At 37.8% G+C, this 20419-nt stretch overlaps 3 protein-coding genes across 3 annotated transcripts; 1 reads left to right on the top strand and 2 right to left on the bottom strand.

Annotated features, from left to right (window-relative positions):
• Positions 1-4778: 4778 nt before the first annotated feature.
• On the top strand, positions 4779-8001 carry LOC141606367 (mitochondrial import inner membrane translocase subunit PAM16 like 2-like). The gene is made up of 5 exons (XM_074425463.1): positions 4779-5003; positions 5108-5195; positions 7186-7319; positions 7412-7517; positions 7709-8001. The coding sequence occupies exons 1-5, from the start codon at positions 5001-5003 to the stop codon at positions 7711-7713; spliced, it is 336 nt and encodes a 111-aa protein (XP_074281564.1). The 5' UTR covers positions 4779-5000; the 3' UTR covers positions 7714-8001.
• LOC141606366 (mitochondrial import inner membrane translocase subunit PAM16 like 2-like) lies at positions 7887-9905 on the bottom strand. The gene is made up of 3 exons (XM_074425462.1): positions 9738-9905; positions 8850-8983; positions 7887-8607 (listed from the first exon to the last, which is right to left on the bottom strand). Exons 1-3 carry the CDS (start codon positions 9823-9825, stop codon positions 8476-8478), a joined length of 354 nt encoding a protein of 117 aa, XP_074281563.1. The 5' UTR covers positions 9826-9905; the 3' UTR covers positions 7887-8475.
• A 630-nt stretch (positions 9906-10535) lies between these two features.
• Positions 10536-12910, bottom strand: LOC141606365 (universal stress protein PHOS32-like). Its single transcript, XM_074425461.1, has 4 exons — positions 12457-12910; positions 12231-12340; positions 11994-12112; positions 10536-10848 (listed from the first exon to the last, which is right to left on the bottom strand). The coding sequence occupies exons 1-4, from the start codon at positions 12629-12631 to the stop codon at positions 10758-10760; spliced, it is 495 nt and encodes a 164-aa protein (XP_074281562.1). The 5' UTR covers positions 12632-12910; the 3' UTR covers positions 10536-10757.
• Between the last annotated feature and the right edge of the window lie 7509 nt (positions 12911-20419).

The raw sequence follows: 20419 nt of genomic DNA on the forward strand, positions 1-20419 counted from the left end.
GAATGAACCAGTATGAGTTATGGTGAGAGGGGAGCCATCGCTAATGAGGAGGTCGTCGGGGCCTTCATATGGATTATGGATAGATAAGGTGTTGAGATCGTCATGGTGAGATGCCCCACTGTCGACAACCCAAGAACGAGGCGGCTGGGTACCGGAATAGGAGGCCGTATTAGCTTGAGGCCGTGGACCTCTGTTTTGACGGGTCGGGAACACAACATTTGGATAAAGCCTTTGGAAGAGAGAACCGTTGGAAGCAACATGACCGACTTCGTCACAAAAGTGACAACGACCACGATAGGGTTTGGAATAAGGCGGATTGGACCCCGTGGATGGCTGAGAGTTACGGTTGTTATTGGAGTGGTTGGGTTGATAGGAGGATTTTGGTTGAAATTGAGAGGTGCGGTTTTGATTTTGATGTTGGTACGGAGTTCGAGATTGAGAGGCAACGTGAGCAGCGGGTTGGAAAGTGGTGGTGTCAGGAGGAGTTTGTTTGATTCGAAGTTCTTGTTGAATGAATTTTCATGAAGGGTTCGAAGGAAATAGGCGTGTCACGAGCACGAACATGTTCGATGACAGATCGATAGGTATTTTGGTTAAGGTCGTTAAGTATTTTGTTGTTGATATCGTCGATATCCATGGGGTGTTCGAGTTGAGCAAGGTCATCAGTGCATGCCTTGATCGAGGTCATATAATCAGTAATGCTCATATTGTCGGTGTGAGTTATATTATCAAGACGGTCTTTTATTTGAAGGACGGTGTCCACTGGAGGAGTTGGCAAAGGTTCGGGTGAGGGTGGACCAAGCTTGATGAGAGGTATTGTCATTGACAATAAGGCCGGCAATGGGAGAAGAGAGAGTACCCGTAAGGGCACCAAAAATGAGTTGATCTTGGCGATACCAAGTCGAGTAGGCAGGGTTGGGTTGTGTGGTGGGTTCGGTTTCGGGAGGGACAGCAGCAACAGTTATCGTTTTGGCAGGTTCGGGGGTCGTGCCATCAAGAAAGGAGAAGAGTTGAAGTCCGTTCATGATGGCACGGACTTGAAATCGCCATTGACGGAAGGTTATTGTATCTTTGAGCTGGATACAATTCGAGAGGGTGACAAGGGTTAGAGGAGAGTTTGGTTCGGCTGCATTGGCGAGTTGAAGATGATTATGGGCCATGATGAAGAAAGGGGACGGGAAGGGTCGTTTGACTGAGAGCGAAAACAGAGAACGGAACCGGAATGCGTTTTATGATCGTGAGGATCGGTAGACTTGTGATACCATGTAAAGAATTGAATTGATAGTAATTGAATGAGATAATTACAGAGGTTACAATTGTGACTATTTATACATAATAAACTAGGTTAAAGCTAAGCTAACAACTACTAGTCTAAAGGCTAAAACTTAGGAGAGAAAATATGAACAGTAAATAACAAACTAGTAGAAATAGGAGAAGATCAAGGAGTCAAGTATGACTCGGTTTGGGCTCCGATATTGTTGACTCGAGTGTAACTGCTTGAGACGATAAATTATCCTTAATATGCTTAGTTGATCTACACAAATAATATGTTCATAGATCGAGTGGCTTTTATAGTACTCCCTCCAATTTCCTTTTATGTTCCCCTTTTTTTTTTACACAGAAATTAAGAAAGGGGAAGAAAGAAAGAATAAAGTAGAATAAAGTATTGTAAGTTGTGAAATTTATAGGGAGAGAAAATAATAAAGAATGAATAATAAATAAATAATAGATAAAGTAATGAGAGATTAAGAGGAGTTGATTTTTTAGGAGAGAAAAATTAATAAAAAAATGAATAAAACTTATCAAAAAAGGAAAGAGGGAAGATAATCAAACTTGTGTGAAAAAGAAAAGAGGGAAGATAATAGAAAATTGGAGGGAGTATTTGCTTTACATAATTGGCGCATATTGAGACAAAAAAAGAAAAGGCGACATTCGATTGTTTGGCCCAAAATTGATATAATCACCAATTAATTATGCGGCCATAAAAGTCAGTAATTTATTCTATAATCCGTTTCATTGTAGACGGACAGTATTCGTTTAAAGCTGTAAATGGATAGTGGTTCTCTTACAAAATGCAAGTGGCAGGGCAAGTGGGGGTGTCCATTTCCCACCAACTTGCACTATTCACTCTCACTTTATTAGAGGGACATTATGCGTCTATAGTTTTAAACGAACCGTGTCCGTCCAAAGTGAGAATTTGTGTTTATTCTATTCTTTGCTCAAAATGACAAAAAGTTTAGAGGATAAGACGAACGTATTGTGGAATGTGGACAATAGGTCCCCGGTTCAAATCTCCATCACCTCTGTTGTCTAAATATGTGCTTCGTTAGACCTAAAAATATAAAAATATACAAATTTTCGAGGTTATGATTTGGCAATCAAAAAAGGTAAAGAATTTATTATTAAAAAATCGATTAGATTTTTTTACGTTTCAGAATATGATGAAGTATGCGTGAATAGAATCATATGCTTTCTCTTCTTGGTTCAAGCTATACACGAATAATTCACTCTTTTGATGGAGCATTTAATCTGATCTGAGTAGAATATATTTTAGAACATTTGCGGCACTTCCTTTTGCATTTGGAACGGGGAGTTTAAGAGTGTTGTATATACTTGCACAAAATCACATTGAAGACGGCACGTATCCGTCACTTTGGAGTGACGGATACCATTTCCTCTCACAAATGACCCAAATAGAGGAGAGAGGGAAGCACATGGGGGTGCCCCCACCTTGTCCCCGTTATTCGTTTTGTGAGTGACATTACCCGCCACTTGCTCCGACCCGTCAAATTTACATAAAAAGAAAAAAATAAGGAACTATAAATAGAGTGTAGTATCTCCTTTAGTTTTTTGAAATGAGGAAATTTTTTTCATAGAATAATCTAATATACGAAATGCATAAATCCTTAAGTTCATACCTTGAAAAAGAAAACTAATAAAAAAGACAGGTTCTTAGGCAAAAACGAGCAGTTTACGCTTTAATAGCTACCGTTTTACTGATCACAAGAAAAAATCCCGGGAAAACCTCAGCGGAAGGTCCCCGCTTTTCTTAAACTTAAAAAGGAAGCACTTAACTTAGGGTAGCCAGTCTCACTTCACGCGGCATAGCGCCTTGCTATTTGCATTCATCCTTGTAACTTACCGAAGTGAGGAAAGCCACATTGGGGATCGCGAGTCGGGAGGGTGGCGGAAAAAGATTTTTTAAACAAACCCGTGTTTTTTCGGTTATTTGGTGCAAAAGCACTTTCATATGATCTTTACCGGGGTGAAAGCGCCAGTGATACCTTGTTATATGCGGACTCAGTCACAAGATTCCGAGGATGGGGAACCTGGGGATGGCTTTCCGAAAGCGTGCTAATCCCTATGTTGTGCGGAGCTGAGGATCTTCTATTCGCTAGGCAAGACTAACTGATATACTTGTATGCTTGACTTACCACATAAGTTTTCCTAACAATATTGTTTTTAAGCTACATACTCACCCAATGGTAAGCTACCTCTATACTTATAGCTTAATTGTGCTCACTTGCTTCACTACACATTAATTAACTAATACGGAGTAACAAGCAAGCTACTTTAAATCAAGCTTGTAGCTTGGTAGAATAGGTAAAACTTTCGAGCGGGTCGTATTTTTCCAACTCTAATGGTGAGCAACTCGTTTGAACATTTTAACAAATTGCAAATAAGTCTTATTTTGTAACCATTGGAACCCTTTTAATAATGTTGAAGTGGTAAACTCTTTCAGATAAGAGCATCTCCAACGGACAACTATAAGCCTATAATACATTGTAGTTTGGTTTACTACATCGATTTTTTAAGCTACCCTTCTTTTCGATTAGGTACCGCTTCAATGGGAAACCACAACATTTTGTAGCTTGTATCGGTCCCACATTCTTGTTTTCAGTAATGAAAATTTACCTTTTTTTTAAAAAAAAAAAACAAGCATGCAGTTTGGTAGAGCAACAATGCTGAGAGCATCTCCAATGAATGGCAAAATAGACTTGCAATTTTAAGAAATTACAAGGTAGTAGGCAGTTTTAATTTTATTGGAGTAGTCCATGTAGATTACTTTACTCACTTGCTTAAATGGACCCAGAAAAAGAACATAATCAATAGAAAAATAATGGTCTCATTTATAAAGTTTTAATTTTATATTTAGAAATTAAGAATTGAATAAATAAATAGAAGAGTGTGTTAGGCGGGTCTCATCAAGCGAGTAGTAAATTGGCTTTACCACTGTACTCCCTCCATTCAACTTCACATTACAAGTTTGCTTTTTCACGTTTGTTAACGCGTCTTTTACGCGGTAATTATCTTTAGCTACGTATTTGCAAAAATTATAAAAGTTAGATATTCTTTATGTACTACTAAAGACGAATCAAATAAGATCCCACATAAATATATTTTCACTTATGTATCGAGAGAAAATCGAAATTTAATGTTCACTTGTAAATAGTATACAAAATAGACATGTCAAAATTGATCTGACCAGAATAATTCAAACGAATAACCCGGCCCGAACCGATCCGGTTGACAAGACCAGAGGTTGACCGGAACTCCAAAATTGACTTGACCGAATATAACTCGGCCCGAATTTTAAATGTTGCAAATTGATTATTATTCATAAATAACTTGACACGGAGTAATAGTTAACCCGAAATAACCCCACTCGATACTACAAACCCGAAATAACTAACCCGATCCGATCCGGTTGACAAGTCTACAATTAATCAGTTTCTTGTTAGAAAAGATACGAGCACCACCAAATCAAACCGGTCTACAAATCAACTACTCCTCGCCGACCCATTATCAACTCTATCAAAAATCAAAAACCCTTCTTTTTCTTCAACAAAACATGAAGTAATTGCAGAAAAACAAACAAAATCATTAAAATTAAATCTAAACCCCTCCAAAATCTCTCAATTTTTCAAATTATTTATCAACTAATATACCTAATTTCGTCCTAGATACAGCATATCATCTCAAAGTTTATAACTTTCAACATGGTATTTAATTTTAACAAAAAAGATTTGTTCTTTTGTTGTTTTGATTAGTTTTAGCGATATGGGTTTTGATTATTTAGTTAATTTGATGATTTATTTTGATGCAGGCGTCAAGAATACTCGCTCAAGTGCTAGTAATGGGTTCGGGCGTGGTACTTAGGGCTTTTGCTCAAGCTTACCGTCAAGCTCTTGTTAGTAAGTTTTTCCTCCCAGTCGTATACAACCTCCGTCTCAATCATTTATTTATCGTTGATTAAAATACCCTTTACTAAGAAAAGGTAAACAAATAATTGGGATGGACGGAGTACTATTATAGTAGTAGTTGTCTTGTTTTGAATTGTGCTGTCTGTTGCGGATGTATTGTTAATATTTGTTGTGTTGAGAGGTTACTTAATAATGTTTGTGCCCTGTACACGCTCTGTCACAGTCGATTGTTTAACTTTTTTTCGCGTATTTTAGTTAATTTGAATGAATGATTGGGACGGAGGGAGTAAATGTTATTTTTAACTTAGCTATCCCTGTTTAAATTTAGGTACAATGATTTTATGGTGTACATTTAGTTTTTGAATATATGAAGGTACGGGAAGTCTTGCTTAAGACGAGCAATATCCGTCTGAAGGTAAAGACGGGTCAAATACTACCAAAGGCAAATTTTTTGGCATTTTCTAGGCAAAAAGCGGGATGATTTGCTATGTATTTGACCCGTCTCAAGCTTAAGACGGTTGGTGCCCATCTTAAATGAGAATTTGTGATGAAGGTAATGAGGCAGGGATTTCGATGTTGTGTTGTTTTTGGTGTAAAGGGCGTGTTTAGATACAAAAATTGGATGAAAAGGGGATTGAGGGGAGAGTTTCCCTATAAAGCTTTCCTTTGTTGGCTCGGTGTAATCTTAGAAGATTTTTATTAAGACTACAGATGATAGTTTTGGATCAGTGTATAGTATAAGTTTTCAGTTGGATGGTAGGTAAACAACAATAATATTACCTCGCTTTCAAACATTAGCTCAATGCCTCAAGGGTTCCAACTATTGGCGGGGCAAGGGGGATTTGGTTTATGCAGCTCAGAGCCTCAGAAACTATTTTTCAGATGGCTCGTTATGAGGATTGTGTTGATAATTGTATTAAAATTATAGTTACTTCACAATGAAAAAGAATTGGTGAGCTATTTTGCTTTATTTCGTTATATACGAGATATAATACGGATTATGGAGTACGGAGTATTATTTTGAGGAAGCATTTGAGAACTGTTCATGTGATAACTTGGGAATGATTTCATTTTGAAGTTTATCTTAGTATTGAGGTACACTTTTGGGTTTTCTAGCAGTAGCAGGTCTTTCTGTTAATTGATTTGAGATAGTGCTTCTGGTGGCTTCTGGTGATTTGAGATAATTTATGTTGTGTTTCGCTTCCATACACTTTAGACCCTATTACCTTGCATTAGGCCGTTGTAATGTGTTTGATCCCGTTCCACTTGCAAACATAAGCATTTTGGGTCTTCACTGTATAATCTAGCATACGCCATACACACTGTGTCATGACTTTGGATCTTATTTACGAGCCTATGATGCTTGAGGAAGTTAAATATGTAGTCAATCACTCCATCCTGTGGGGCAGAACTGGAGAGATATGTCTGTTTGGTGGCTCAGAAGTGTGTGCCAATGATTCTTAGGATCTTGGTCTGCCGATAATACTTCTGGCCGTAAGAAAAATTAACTAGTTAGTTATTCCATGTTTGATCATAAATTCTTCAAACGTTCTTATACTATGTAATACTCTTTCAATTTCCAAATTTAACAGGAAGAGCGGTTTTTATGTAGTGTGGTACTTGGTACTTGGTTTTATGTTGTTGACGTGTTTGCTTATGGAAAACTTGAACATAGGTGTCCTGAGGTTTGATCTAATAAGTTTGTGAACTGTAAATATGTAATTATATAGTGTGCTAGTTGGTACTTGGTTCTATGTTGTTGACGTTTGCTTATGTAAAATTTCACATAGGTATCCCGAGGTTTGATCTAATAAGTTTATGAACTGTAAATATGTAATGTCAATAAAAAAGAATATGATTTTGTGAGTAATGCATAAATATATGCCTCACTAGCTATTTCCTGTGAGTGAACGTGTTGAAGCTGTGGCCTTTCTAAAATGTCTTGATTCTCAGAATTATTGGCGGTGTTTGTTTATATCAGATGCCACGAAATCTGGTGCTGCTCAAGAAGCGGTCGGAAACACAGTACGTAGAGCAAGTAAAGCACTGACAGAGAAAGAAGCAAGACAGATCCTTGGTGTCCCAAATACTGCTGCTTGGGATGAAATTTTAAAAGTTCGTGCTCCTCATAGCCGTTTAAATTTATTTGTTGAAGTGTAAATCATTCTTTAGTATGCTGATTCTTATCATAATTTGTATTCATGCAGAAATACGACGTGTTATTTGAAAGGAATGCTAAGCAAGGGAGCTTTTACCTGCAGTCAAAGGTTCATAGAGCGAAGGAATGTTTAGAGGGTTTATATCAAACCAAAGGTTAGGGTTCTTTTACTCGAAAGCCTTAGTTCTAGATCTGACCCAATCCCGAGAAGAACAGCCAGAAGTAGACCCCAACCCAAAATTGACCCGATTGTGTTGCATATTCTGCTTAATTAAAAAGAATAAAAGCTCGATTGATGGTATTATGAACTAGTCTCTCATTGATACTCGTGATTGATTTGCTGCAGCTTGAATTTTCTCGTGGCTGCTTGTTGCATGACCGTTGTTACGAATATGATGCTGCTGCCTTTGAAGACGAATAACACCGAATGAGAGGATTAAACATACGGACTTACTTGAGCATATTGTAGCTCTACATTGTTTCAGATTCATTAGTTATCAGAATTTTATTAGCAAGTGTACTACTTTGACATGGAAGTCGGAATTCATTCATCTATTCATCATTGAATTTCTCCATGTTTGTAATAATTTTTTGAACTCAAATTGCAAGTCTCCAAAAGTACAATCTGTGCTTCAGTACTACTCCATATTGAATACACCTGACAAAAACTACCCAGTTGAATTTGCCAGTTTCAAATGACAGTTTGTAATTACATACCCAATCAGACATGCAGCTTGGCTCTTGTAAAAAAGCGCAACTATTCACTTTGTTGTACAAATATGCGCGTCTTGAAAATTTTCCTGATGAGTAAAGATCGTCATATTCATCAAAATGATTTGTAAATGCCCAAGAAGGCGATGTTTTGCCCAATACGGGTATCTTGCAGCAGCGCTAAAACTTATGATGGAGAGCTAGAATTCTCTACAAATGCAACTGGCCAGAATTCTTGTGAAAAACAAATACTTATTTGGGTCGCTACAATTTACTGTACTACATTAATCAAATTCCTGTTTGCGTATTTGATTATTTGGTGAAATGTAGTGAGCTCGACTGAACGGAGGAAGTAGAAAGCTTTTTCTCCCAAATATGTCATCCATAAGAATTGAATTATTGTCAAAGAGTTTCTTCTTCTTCTTCTCCTTTGTTCTGATAGAAATCCTCCAAACACTGCTTAGCATTATGCACCTTTGACTGCAGATAACAACTCCCTTCTTTCGCATTCCTTCTAAATAACACGTCGTATTTCTGCATGAATTACAAATATTAATAAGTACCTCGCATAAGCATACATCTCCATTTCAATCGACAATGTCGTCCCAATTAACATATAGAACTATTGAACTGAGTCTTAACTCTTAACCATCAGCTTAAACTTTCTGTTGAAATAGTCAGTCCTTATATGTTCCTCCGGCCACGTTGTAAATGGAAAATACAGATGACCATTTCAAGTACGAAATAAATGAAAAGGCGATAAGCAAGAAACTGACATGTTCAATTTCATCCCAATCAGCAGTATAAGAGACACCAAGAATCAGCCTTGCTTCATGCTGTGTTAGTGTCTTACTCTCTTCATGGACTGCTTTTTGCCCTGCTTCATCAGCGACTCCGGATGCAGCGGCATCTGATATAAACAAAAAGTTATTTGCTCATTTACTCACGTAATTATACATTTGTACGCCCCCAAACCAATGAAAAACGGAATTGAGATCATTTTCTTAAATAACAGAACGGAAACTCAACCGTAACATGTTACTCAAACTTATTCTCGATTGGTTAGGGTTTGAGTGAATTTGGTAACAGGCCGCTAAATGCCATTTCTTCATCATCAAATCATCATAAATTCGAAGTCTAACAACCTCTTTGTGTTGCTAATATAAGGGTAAGGTTGCGTACATCCGATACAATCCCCCACCATCACCCCGCAATATGCGGGAGCCAGTGAGGCAGTGCGGTAATGTTGTTGTTGGTAAAGACTACCATTGCACTTTCGCAAACAAACATCAATTCGACTTTTATAAAACTTGATTTTTAAATACTTATTATGTCTCAATCATTTGGTTACTCTTTTATTCATCGCTACTATAGAATTTTAGTAAAAAATAAATAAATAATTGAGATGTAGAGAGTAACAAATCGAGTGATTTCTAAATAACTTGATGAAATAGGCTACAAATAAGAATGTACCATGGCAATCGCAATTATTTTTGTATATGAACGAGGAAAAATAAGTAATTGCAAATAACAAACAAAAGATTTCAATTCTATACACATGCATAATAATTCTACAATTATCTACTCTCTTCATCCGAATCAAGGTAAACAAAAATAATTGAGATACAGGGAGTAGTTTTGGTGATGGAATTGAGAAAACTTACTAACAAGAGCTTGAAGGTATGCTTGGCGGAAAACCCTAACAAATATTCGTGTACCCGAAAATAGCATTCGTGCAACAATAGGATGCATTATGAAAACACTAGGTCTCTTGAGAGACTGTCTCGAGTGAAAAAATCTTCTCTTGATTTCTGGAATTAGGGATAGGTAAAAGAGTGTGATTTTTTTTTTTTTTTAGTGTGTAAAGTTGAGTAATTGGAGATGTAAAGATTTTGACCTTTTTGAAAAACCCTTATTTATTTGCATTGGATTGGATTTTTATCTTAATAGTTAAAAAAAAAAACAAATAGCTATATAAATCCGTAGCTCGAATATAATACGGTTATACGGATCAACGGATGGGTGAAGTAGGAATTAAGTATGTGTTTGGACTTTGGCCTAATTTTTAGGGCAAACACACATCTTTTGCAACTTAACTATTTTTAAAAAGCTCATAATTTTATGTTAAAGTACCCGATTTTTTTTAAAATTAGTTACCTATAGTACTCGTTTGCATAATGATCCTGATCTGGAGGATGGTTGGAGTAGACGAGTAGTTATATAAAAAAAAATTCAGTTAAAATGCGAATGATTAATTGGATTTTCCATTTTCATAAATCATGAAATGAAAACTAATAAAAGTTCAAATATGGATGACTAAAATATGGTCCCAACCTAGTATTTGTGATTCACACATACTATGATGTATACTCAGGGATTTCTCCGGCGCCCACCATAAATAACTGCTGCGGATTGTCGGATTCCCTCGTGATAAAAAATGAAGGAAACAATAACAAAGGAAATTGGTCAATGGAAAGGTGTAATTGCATAAAGGTTCAAAATCAAGAGTCAAGACCATATCCTAGAAGTTGAGGAGAATTCGCACACAAATTCCTGTTAAAGACGGGTGTATCCATCTTATTACAAAGCTTGAAAGTTACACAAACTAGAAATTAAACACGTCCGAAAAGAGTTGGGAACATTACTGAAGTTCGCCCCAATCTTTAACATCGTCACTAATTCATTCAGGCCTTTTGGAGTCCAGGCTCTTTGACAATAGTAACTGGTATTGTAGCGTTACTCATCACATAATTTGCCACGCTTCCCATTATTATCCTGCCAATTTCCACAATTTAATCAGGTCATATGCACAATTTCTTATCACTATACTCCCTACAAATTATCGAATAAAACCGTCTCAGAACGATCTTACATAACTTAATAACTAGATAATTGAACTAAGGTCTAATGAGTTAGATGTCACCAAATTTAGAAAGTACGCCTTGTTTGGATAGGAAAAAAGGAGGGAAAGGGAGGGGAGGGGGAAGGAGGGAAAAGAAAGGAAGGGGAGGGGAGGGGAGGGGAGGGAGAATGGAGGAGGTGATTTTTCCTCCAAATCTTGCCTATGTTGGTGGGAAAATAATTTGCCTTGTAGGAGGGAAATGGAGGGATCTATTTTCCCTCCCCTCCAAATCCCTCTACTTTCATTTTGCTAACCAAACAATGGATTTCTCATCCTTCCAATTCCCTCCCCTCCCTTTCCCTCCAAATCCCTCAATCTAAACACACCCGTAAAGTCACAACTTTCATCACCTCAAATCGAACTTTGTAAGCACTAACAAGTAACAATGCCCTTGTAACGATTCTTTAAAATCCAAATTGAAACATGACATCTAAAATAGAATGAACCAGAAAAACACTCGAGCCAGCCCGAATGCATGCATACTCTAATGACTCAAGCCTGAACTAACCCAACACATACCGATCGAATTAACCCCATTTATTCTCACAATCTATTTGAATACTAATTTCCCTTTTACTCTCATTTTCCCTTTATTTTTATGCGTAAATTTAGAACCGTTAGATGTTGTCAAAATGCGATTCGGGTCATTAATAGGTACTTGCCTCTCCATTTCTTTTTAGGAAATGGAGAAAAAATGGACTCATCCTAAAACGACTTAAATTTAGCCCCTCTTAACTTTATTCAATTATTCAAGCTTGACTCCCAAATTTTATTCTATTTGTAAAGACTAATCAATCATCTTCCTCCACAATTAAAAAATACAAATTAATTACATGCAAAGAGTTTCTTACAAATAGTGCAATAGCAAGTCTCTTTTAACACCCTCTAAACTGTAAAATAGATCTATTACTCATTACTAACCCCAGGTACATAAGTTGATTTGGATCCGTTGCACAAATATAACCGTCTTAAATAAGAATTCGTAATATAAAAAAGAGGGCGATCGAAAAAAAGATACCTTTTGAGACCAGTAAGTCCACGGCTACCCATGACCAAAGTATCCAATTTCAACTCATCAATAGCTTCCATCAATTTCTCCCTTGCATCTCCCCATAGTATCTTTGCCACTATTGTTATCTATATTATTTTCCCATCAATTTAATCACCATTATTAATTACTTAATTAAACACCCTTTCACTAATTAAAAACAAAAATTCAATATTAAAATTTAAAAAATAAAATAAAAAAATAAACCTGCTTTTGACGAGAAGCAGTGTCACACATATCAAGAACTTCACAATCAGTCTCAACTGCATACTTCTTCATGATATCAGGATCCCTAAACTCCACCAAAGGAATAAGTGCTGCATGCCCAAATCAGTCGATCAAAACACATAAAAAGAATACGGAATAAATGATATTTCAATAACTTAGTAAGAAACCGTCGTATGTATATAAGTGAAATAATCGAGAAACATACGAGATCCGGACTCAACCCAGAGAGAGTGACGAGATTCATCAGGAGAAGAAGGTTTAACATGGATGATATAAAGAGTATCACCCTTATCAGTTAAATTATCAATTGCCCATTGAAGAGCACACTTACTACTCTTTGAATAATCTACTGCTACCCCAACTGTCTTTGCTCCTACCATTTTTGCTTTTGCTTGATCTGATTTTGTTCTTTTTTTTTTTTTGTTCTTGTTTTTGCTTTTGATTGTTGTTTTTGCTTTTGGAAGAAGAAATGAAGTTGCGTTTTGTTTACTTTGTTGGTGGTGGGGACAATATAACAAAAAATGATACGTTATGCTATGTATTTAGATACTTTTTTTTTGGGTAAGGATGAAATGCAATCGCTATTTTTGGTGCTCTCGGCTACCCGAGTAGCTTGCAAATTCGGTATATCAGATAAGTTACCTGGGAGTGACAGGTTCGAAGAAGAATACTTGAATTTAGACACGTTATGGCAATTTATGAAATAATTGGTCTTGGTTAAACCATCTTAATTTCAAATGTATCGTATTATTCTATTTATTTAAATCAGTTGTGACTTGTGAATGTAGTCTTAATTAAAAACGGTCCGAATCTCTAGAATTTGTGTTTTTGGGGATGCACATCTATAATGAGGTGTGTTTTTTACTTGGGTCGGATCACGTGATAGATGACTCATTTTGGATTAACATCCTGGGTGTCGTTTGTACATCTGGTGCGACTATTTAATTTTAACATTGAATAATGGCACATTAGTATACTGTAGCATTACTAAAAAAAACGTTGATAACCGATTAAAAATGGTTTAAGAAACTGTATATAATCGCTCTGCAATTCATGGATTATACAACCAATTGTATCAGTTTATGTTAAAGAATATGAGTTTTATTATAAAGTATCTGAACTCATCCATTTACACATTAAAAAAATGACCTTTGAATTAGCTCAGAAAAAAAAAAAATATAAGCTCGGATTCTTATACCTTGGTTGTACAATGCTCTATATACAACTGAATGAATAATCTTATTTGTGATCGCTCTGTAGTTTAGACCACCCCCAAGCAAGGTCAATTGGTGAAAGGTCACCGTAATCCACATTTAAGCAAAAGATTAGAGTGATCCAAGGGTTGAAAAGGTGAGAAGAGGTCAATTGGTGACCTTCACTTGCTCAAATTGACCCAAGAATTGACCTTACATGTGTCAAATTGTAATTGGTTACAATATTTAAAATCCAATAAAAAAAAGAAAACTAATATATTAACATTAAAAGTACAAAGAGTATGCGGTTTTTTTAATGTATGCGACTTTTTTAATTATGTATGCGGTTTTTTTAATTATGTATACGGTTTTTTTTAATGTATGCGGCTTTTTTTAATTGCTCAAATTATGTATGCGGCTTTTTTAATTATGTATGCGGTTTTTTATTGTCAATGAAATCGGCTTTTCGATTATTAAATTTTAACTTTGTTATTTAATAATTTTTTTCCGAAGTGTACGTCATTAAATTAATGTTTAATATATTGGAGTACTTTTATTTTTTTAAAATTACAATAAAAACTTGTGTATAATTAGTTAGTAAATAATAATTGAAAAATGTAAGAGAGAGGTTTTAGTGGGTAGAGTGTAGAAAATGATTGAAAATGTTGAAAAGTGGAAAATGATTGGATTAATTGACCCAAGTCGTGACCTTTTGCTTGGGAGGGTGAACATGGGTCAAGTTAATAAGGAGTGATTAAGAGTAAAATTCTAATTGACCCGATTAAGTCGATATTTTGCTTGAGGATGGTCTTATGGGTGTTTTTTTTTTTTTTTTTTTTTTTTTTTTGAAACCCAACTGGGTACATGCATTAATTCGAAGTAATAAGCCGATCAACAAGCTCAGGTAGCTTATCGACCCAAACAATTCTACCAGACCCTACCGGCGCTACATGTGCTAACTCATGAGCCACCGAATTGTTCCGCCTACTCGTAAAGGACCAAGAAACAGAAATGAAAGAATTACACAACCGTAAAATATCGTTAATAATAAAAGAAAATAAACTACGTCCCATCTTGTGTTGCCTCAAAGCTTCAATCAGTTGCGAGCAATCACTTTCCACCACGATACGGTCATGACCCTTCTCCGCCGCGAGCTCGAGTCCTTCAAAGATTGCAGCTGCTTCCGCCACATGTACCTCCCAAACTTCCCTCCTACTATGCGCCATGCCCCAAAGCACCTTCCCTCCACTGTCACGGCATACGGCTCCAATGCCCACACCCAAGCCATCCTTCACCCCCGCGTCAACATTTAGCTTCACCCATCCCGTGTCAGGAACTCTCCAACCATCCCCCACCATCCCATCAGATAGTTGTTGCCCGTCCCCCTTCATAGCCCGCACCAACGACTCCCCTTCCATCTCCTCCACAACCCGCTGTATTCTTTTCACCACCTCCGCCACCTCAACCCGTCCTCCCTAAAAAACAACCCTATTTCTCGCCTCCCATACCGCCCAGCAAACTACCATCATTAACCCGTACTCCCTCTTTCCCAATTCACGCCAACACCCCTCCACCCAATCTCGCACCGAGCTAGCTCCCCCTCCTTCTTCGCCCAGCAACTCAACCTCCTCCCACACACTCCTTGCTACCCCACAATCCCGAAACAAATGAAGACCCGACTCGACATGACACTGACACAACGGACACAAGACATCCTCATGACCGACTCGATTATGTAAATTTACCTTTGTAGCTAGAGCGTCATTGCACAATTGCTAAAAGAATAGCTTGATCCGGGGCCACACTTGGACCTTCCACAAATTATTCCAAAGCCATTTGCTCTTCTCCCAATTCGAGGTCTCCATAGTCTCAACATCCTCCCCTACAAGCAGCTTATATGCTGATCGAACAGTGTATTCGCCATCCCGTTCCAAACTCCAATACCACGAATCCTCATACCCCTGACGACCCAAACGGATATTAGAAACTCGCTCATGTTCAAAAGGCAACAAACACTCCTCCAATTTTTCCGTGTCCCAAGCACTCCCATCACCCGTCATAAGCTCCTTCACCCTCATCTCCTCCCTGCCTTCAATCCGCGGTGATAGAACCTTCCCCGTCTGAGTACCCCCTATCCACGCATCCCGCCACACCATAGTTCCTAGCCCATTTCCAATACACCGTCGCAAGCCTCGAAACACCACATCCCGAGCTCCTAAAATCCCACGCCAAGTATAGCTCGGATTATTGCCACACCCCGCAGCTAAGAAATCACCCTCCCCGTAATACTTACCACGCATAATACGAGCCCACAAGCACTCCGACTCCATCAACAAACGCCAAGCTTGCTTACCCAAAAGAGCCCGGTTCGAAGCATTGAAATCCCGAAAACCCATACCCCCCATGCATTTCGGAGTACACATACGTTTCCACGACACCCATGAGATTTTCTTCTTCTTACCCTCCTCTTGGCCCCACCAAAACCTCGACACAATCGCTCTAAGTTCATCACAAAAGGAAGCAGGGAGTTTAAACACACTCATCACATAGGTAGGGAGTGAATTGACAACCGCCTTTATAAGAACCTCCTTACCCGCCTTAGACAATATTTTCCCGCGCCACCCTTGCAAACGTTTATAGTGCTTATTGCGTACGATATCCGTGATTGGCTTCTTCGACCTTCCCACAACAGTTGGTAAACCAAGGTAACGTTCTTGCTCCTCCACAACACGGACACCCAATCTTCCAGCAATGCGATTCTTCCTCTCCTCCGACATCCCACGGCTAAAAGAGACCGTCGTCTTATCCAAATTGACCTTCTGCCCCGAAGCCAATTCATAGCGCCCTAGAATATTCATTACCTCGGCTGCCTCTTCCTCACTCGCCTTTACGAAGAAAATGCTATCATCGGCAAATAATAAATGCGAGATAACCGGGGCCTGTGCCGTAACCCGCAGGCCATGAAGTGATCCCGCCACAACCGCCCTACGCATCAAATTAGACAAGACCTCCGCACATAAGATGAATAAATATGGGGATAGTGGATCACCTTGTCTCAACCCACGAGCTGGCTGGAAAACCTCCTTCACATTACCATTTATAAGTACAGCTGAAGAGACCGTCGTAACACACGTCATAACTCTCTCCACCCATCCTCCATGGAAACCCATGACCCGCAGCAGCTGTTCCAAAAAGTCCCATTCGACCCGATCATACGCCATCGCCATGTCTAACTTAACTGCCATATGCCCCTCCTTATGCCTCGAATTCTTCATAAAATGAAACAACTCAAAAGCGATTAGCACATTATCCGTAATTAGCCTTCCAGGTCTTATGGGTGTTTTAATTAGCCTAGTTATTTGATTCATGGTTTCATGTTCATGATAATAGCTCGTATGATTATATGACTTGTTAGTTGTTACACTTTAGTAGAGTTACATGAATTTATTCCAACCATGCTATATACAAGTACTAGAGTAGGATAATTTGATCCTTCATACTTAATTTGATCCACTTATTATCTAATTATTAATCCCATTCTTTTTCCTTGGTTTTTGTGCCAAAACCAAAAATAAAAAATCATCGGGACTCCCTCTGTTGTGGTCATTTGTTGTCCTATTCCATTTTAGGATGTCTTAATCAATTGTTGTCATTTTTATTTTAGGATTGTATTTGAAAAACAACTTGATCACCACACTCAATTTGGTCCACTTGTTAATCTTATAATTAGCCCCCTCCTCTCTCCTTGATCTTCGTGCCAAAACCAAAAAACAACTTAGCCGAGACGGAGAGAGTATTACAATATAGAAATTATAAACAAGATTTCGACCGGAGCTCTGGATCAACTCAGATTGTAGTGGCACAAATTCTCATTGAAGACATGACATATCCGTCACAAGCTGAAGACGGATACCATTTTACCTCACAATATACCCACTTTTTCTCTCTCTGCAACACTATTCATGTGGTCCCCTTTCTCCACTAACCCATTTTGTTACCATTTTATCTCACAAAATATCCGTCACAAATGGTAACCCGTCACAAGGGAGACCAATTGTTGTAGTGGAGCTCGGTTTGACAGAGCACTAGATGGGCTTTGACCGAGCCAATACTAAAAGCTCAACGAACCGGCTCAGATCATTTACAGGTTTACAACTCTATTAAAACGAGAGTTGCTAGAAGGTTGACAAGAAAAACCGAATGAAAAATAAGAGCAAAGTTGCTGTCAAATGAGTCGAAGATCAAATAATAGGCCCAAACCAAGCAAAGGCCAACAGAAGTATACGGGAAAATTCAGAGTCCTATTGCACTCATGGGCTCATGGCTCCACCTGGTCCTAATTGAGCTTTCACAAAATCTTATTTGTGACGGCACATATCCGTCACTCTTGAGTGACGGATACCATTTTACCTCACAAAATACTCATTTTTTCTCTCTCTGAAACACTATTCATGTGGTCCCCTGTCTCCATTAACCCATTTTGTTACCATTTTAACTCACAAAATATCCGCCACAAATGGTAACCCGTCACAAGGGAGACCAATTGTTGAGCTTTATCACAATGACAAGGTTAATAATGTTAAAGAGTTTAGAGTGGGATCTCTAACTAAGGGGTCTTAAAACAAATGGAGGTCTAATGCAACACAAAAAATAAGGCCCCAAAATTTTAATGTACAAGTGTATTATATTTTGAGATTTGTGGTGAATTTCATCAATAAAGGTTATAAATTCGATCACCAAAATCAGAGGCTCGGTTCATGCGCCCGTGATTGCTCATGACCTTAGATGCCCCTACTCCTAACAACGCTTAATGTTGAATACACTTACTATGACAGCTAGGGATGGCAATGGGTAGGGTTTGGGTAGGGTCCGCCTAGACCCGGACCCGACCCGAGATTTTCCCATTGGACCCGTACCCGACCCAGACCCGCAAGGGTCTAAAATTTGAGGACCCATACCCGGACCCTATGGGTAAGGGTAGGGTCCAGGTCTACCCATGGTCCGAGTTTAAATGACTTTAGTAACAAGATTAACATCTATGGGGTCTATAATATTAAAAAAAAAATTATACTACTTTAACATTATGAGTTTATTAATCTGCCGTTAATGGTGGTTGTCGGTCGCCGGCTATTAGAGATGTGGTTGTCAATCGCGTATCAGTGCTGTGGTGCTGGTTTTCTTGTGTCAGTGGCGGAGTGGTGGTATTGTCACTAGTTGGGTTTTATCACTTTATGGGATGAGGGAATATAAAGATACTTTAGTTGGGTTTCTACAGTCTGTCAGTATGAATTTAAAAAAGTGATAATTTTGATTTTTTTTTTCTTTAATAAAGGGTCTAAGGGTCGGGTATGGGTCTCATAACTTAGACCCGGACCCGGACCTGAAATATTTTCTTAAGACCCATACCCGACCCATACCCATTGGGTCTGAAAAAATGAGACCCATACCCGACCCATTAGGGTCCGACCCTCAGGGTCTGGGTCGGGTCCCCGACCCACTGCCATTCCTAATGACAGCCCACACAAGTTTGGATAGAAGAAAACATGGGCCTCTCATTCACCCCTTGGCTCCTGACCCAGTGGTTATTCACACAGATCCTTAGGCCCACACACTTTTGTACATTCTAGGTTTTCTCATCTAGGATAGTATATATACTTACCTTCTTATTTTTGCGTTTGTACATTCACAATTACTTTCCTCATATATTTGAATATAAGTCAGGTTTTCTTTCATCATCAATTATTCTCATACAATTCAGTGTTTTCGACTTTCATTATCATCATGTTGTACCAGAGATTTTATCACTTAGTTTCTTACTATTCCTAATAGTTTTTTTTTTTTTTTTTTTTTTTTTTTTTTTTTTAACAAGCACTGAATAACTTACATTATTCCAAATGTTACAAAGTAAGCTATTCGACTAAGTAACACCAGAAACCTGACTATCAAATCTAGTGCTACCAAGCCATACCTAGAGATAACATAAACATTAAAAATACTACAACAAGGCAAACTAGAGCATCGAAGGTATGTTGGTGAAGGAAGGAGGAAAAGCCACGGAAGGCCTCCAAAAACCGTCGATACAAACGAGCCGCAGAGTGACAATAACAAGGTCTATTCCTAATAGTCGATGTTCCTTAGTGTCTTAATCGTTGACAAAAGTATTATTACGTGAGACTTGGACAAAAATTCTAGAATGATCAAAAGTGAAAGATGTAGATAGAATATAGTGTGTACATGAAGGATATGATTTCAACTAAAGTTGGTAGGGAGAGTTGGTGGGAGAGTTGACGAGTCACGCACTAATTGCTTCAACACAAAATCTTTGTGGACTTGTCACTTGTAGTTGTGGCTCTTATAGTGTCAAGTGTGACACTCCATTTCCCGTTTGTTTAGATTCACTATCATTTCTAACCTTTTAAATTGAATGACTTCCATTGCAATGTTACTTCTTTGATGTAGCAAGGATATTGTCTTTGCAACTTCACTTACGAGTCTGAGTCTGACTCTCTCTGATAAACTATCTTAACTTTTTGATCGAGCTATTTTGAATTTTGATTTTTGAATAATGCATTTAGAACGTTTTTATTTATTTATTTAAAATGCACAAAATCTAAATGTTCAATAGTTTTAGGTTTAAGTTCATATTCAAAATTAGTCCACATAAAATTCGTACATAAGTCCTTGGTTATTGTAACATTTTACCGGGAATTTTGTGTTTGAATCAGGCGAGACTCTAATGTAACTTATGAGTAATGAATCTAGCGAAAAGAATTCTAGTTTGTTCTTTTTATATTGTAACAAACAAAAGTAAATACAATTAAAGTATCTAAAATCATAGAAAAATGAGAGAACATTATCATATGTAATGAGTTTTAGTATCACCCTCTTACATACATAGCTCATTATCATTGTCGTCATACTCAATACAAATCCTTTTCAACATCACACTTAAGTGTAACTGAATAATATAGTCTT

The sequence above is a fragment of the Silene latifolia genome, chromosome 10, assembly GCF_048544455.1.
Source record: "Silene latifolia isolate original U9 population chromosome 10, ASM4854445v1, whole genome shotgun sequence".
Taxonomy (NCBI): domain Eukaryota; kingdom Viridiplantae; phylum Streptophyta; class Magnoliopsida; order Caryophyllales; family Caryophyllaceae; genus Silene; species Silene latifolia.

Coding starts and splice junctions, on each gene's coding strand:
- LOC141606367 (XM_074425463.1), top strand. Junction 5,196..7,185: donor TTACCGTCAAGCTCTTGTTA/GTAAGTTTTTCC, acceptor TGTTTATATCAG/ATGCCACGAAATCTGGTGCT. Junction 7,320..7,411: donor CTTGGGATGAAATTTTAAAA/GTTCGTGCTCCT, acceptor GTATTCATGCAG/AAATACGACGTGTTATTTGA.
- LOC141606366 (XM_074425462.1), bottom strand. CDS start 9,825: ATGCATCCTATTGTTGCACGAATGCTATTTTCGGGTACACGAATATTT. Junction 8,984..9,737: donor ATACCTTCAAGCTCTTGTTA/GTAAGTTTTCTC, acceptor TGTTTATATCAG/ATGCCGCTGCATCCGGAGTC. Junction 8,608..8,849: donor ATTGGGATGAAATTGAACAT/GTCAGTTTCTTG, acceptor TAATTCATGCAG/AAATACGACGTGTTATTTAG.
- LOC141606365 (XM_074425461.1), bottom strand. CDS start 12,631: ATGGTAGGAGCAAAGACAGTTGGGGTAGCAGTAGATTATTCAAAGAGT. Junction 12,341..12,456: donor CTGGGTTGAGTCCGGATCTC/GTATGTTTCTCG, acceptor TTGGGCATGCAG/CACTTATTCCTTTGGTGGAG. Junction 12,113..12,230: donor CTGCTTCTCGTCAAAAGCAG/GTTTATTTTTTT, acceptor AAAATAATATAG/ATAACAATAGTGGCAAAGAT.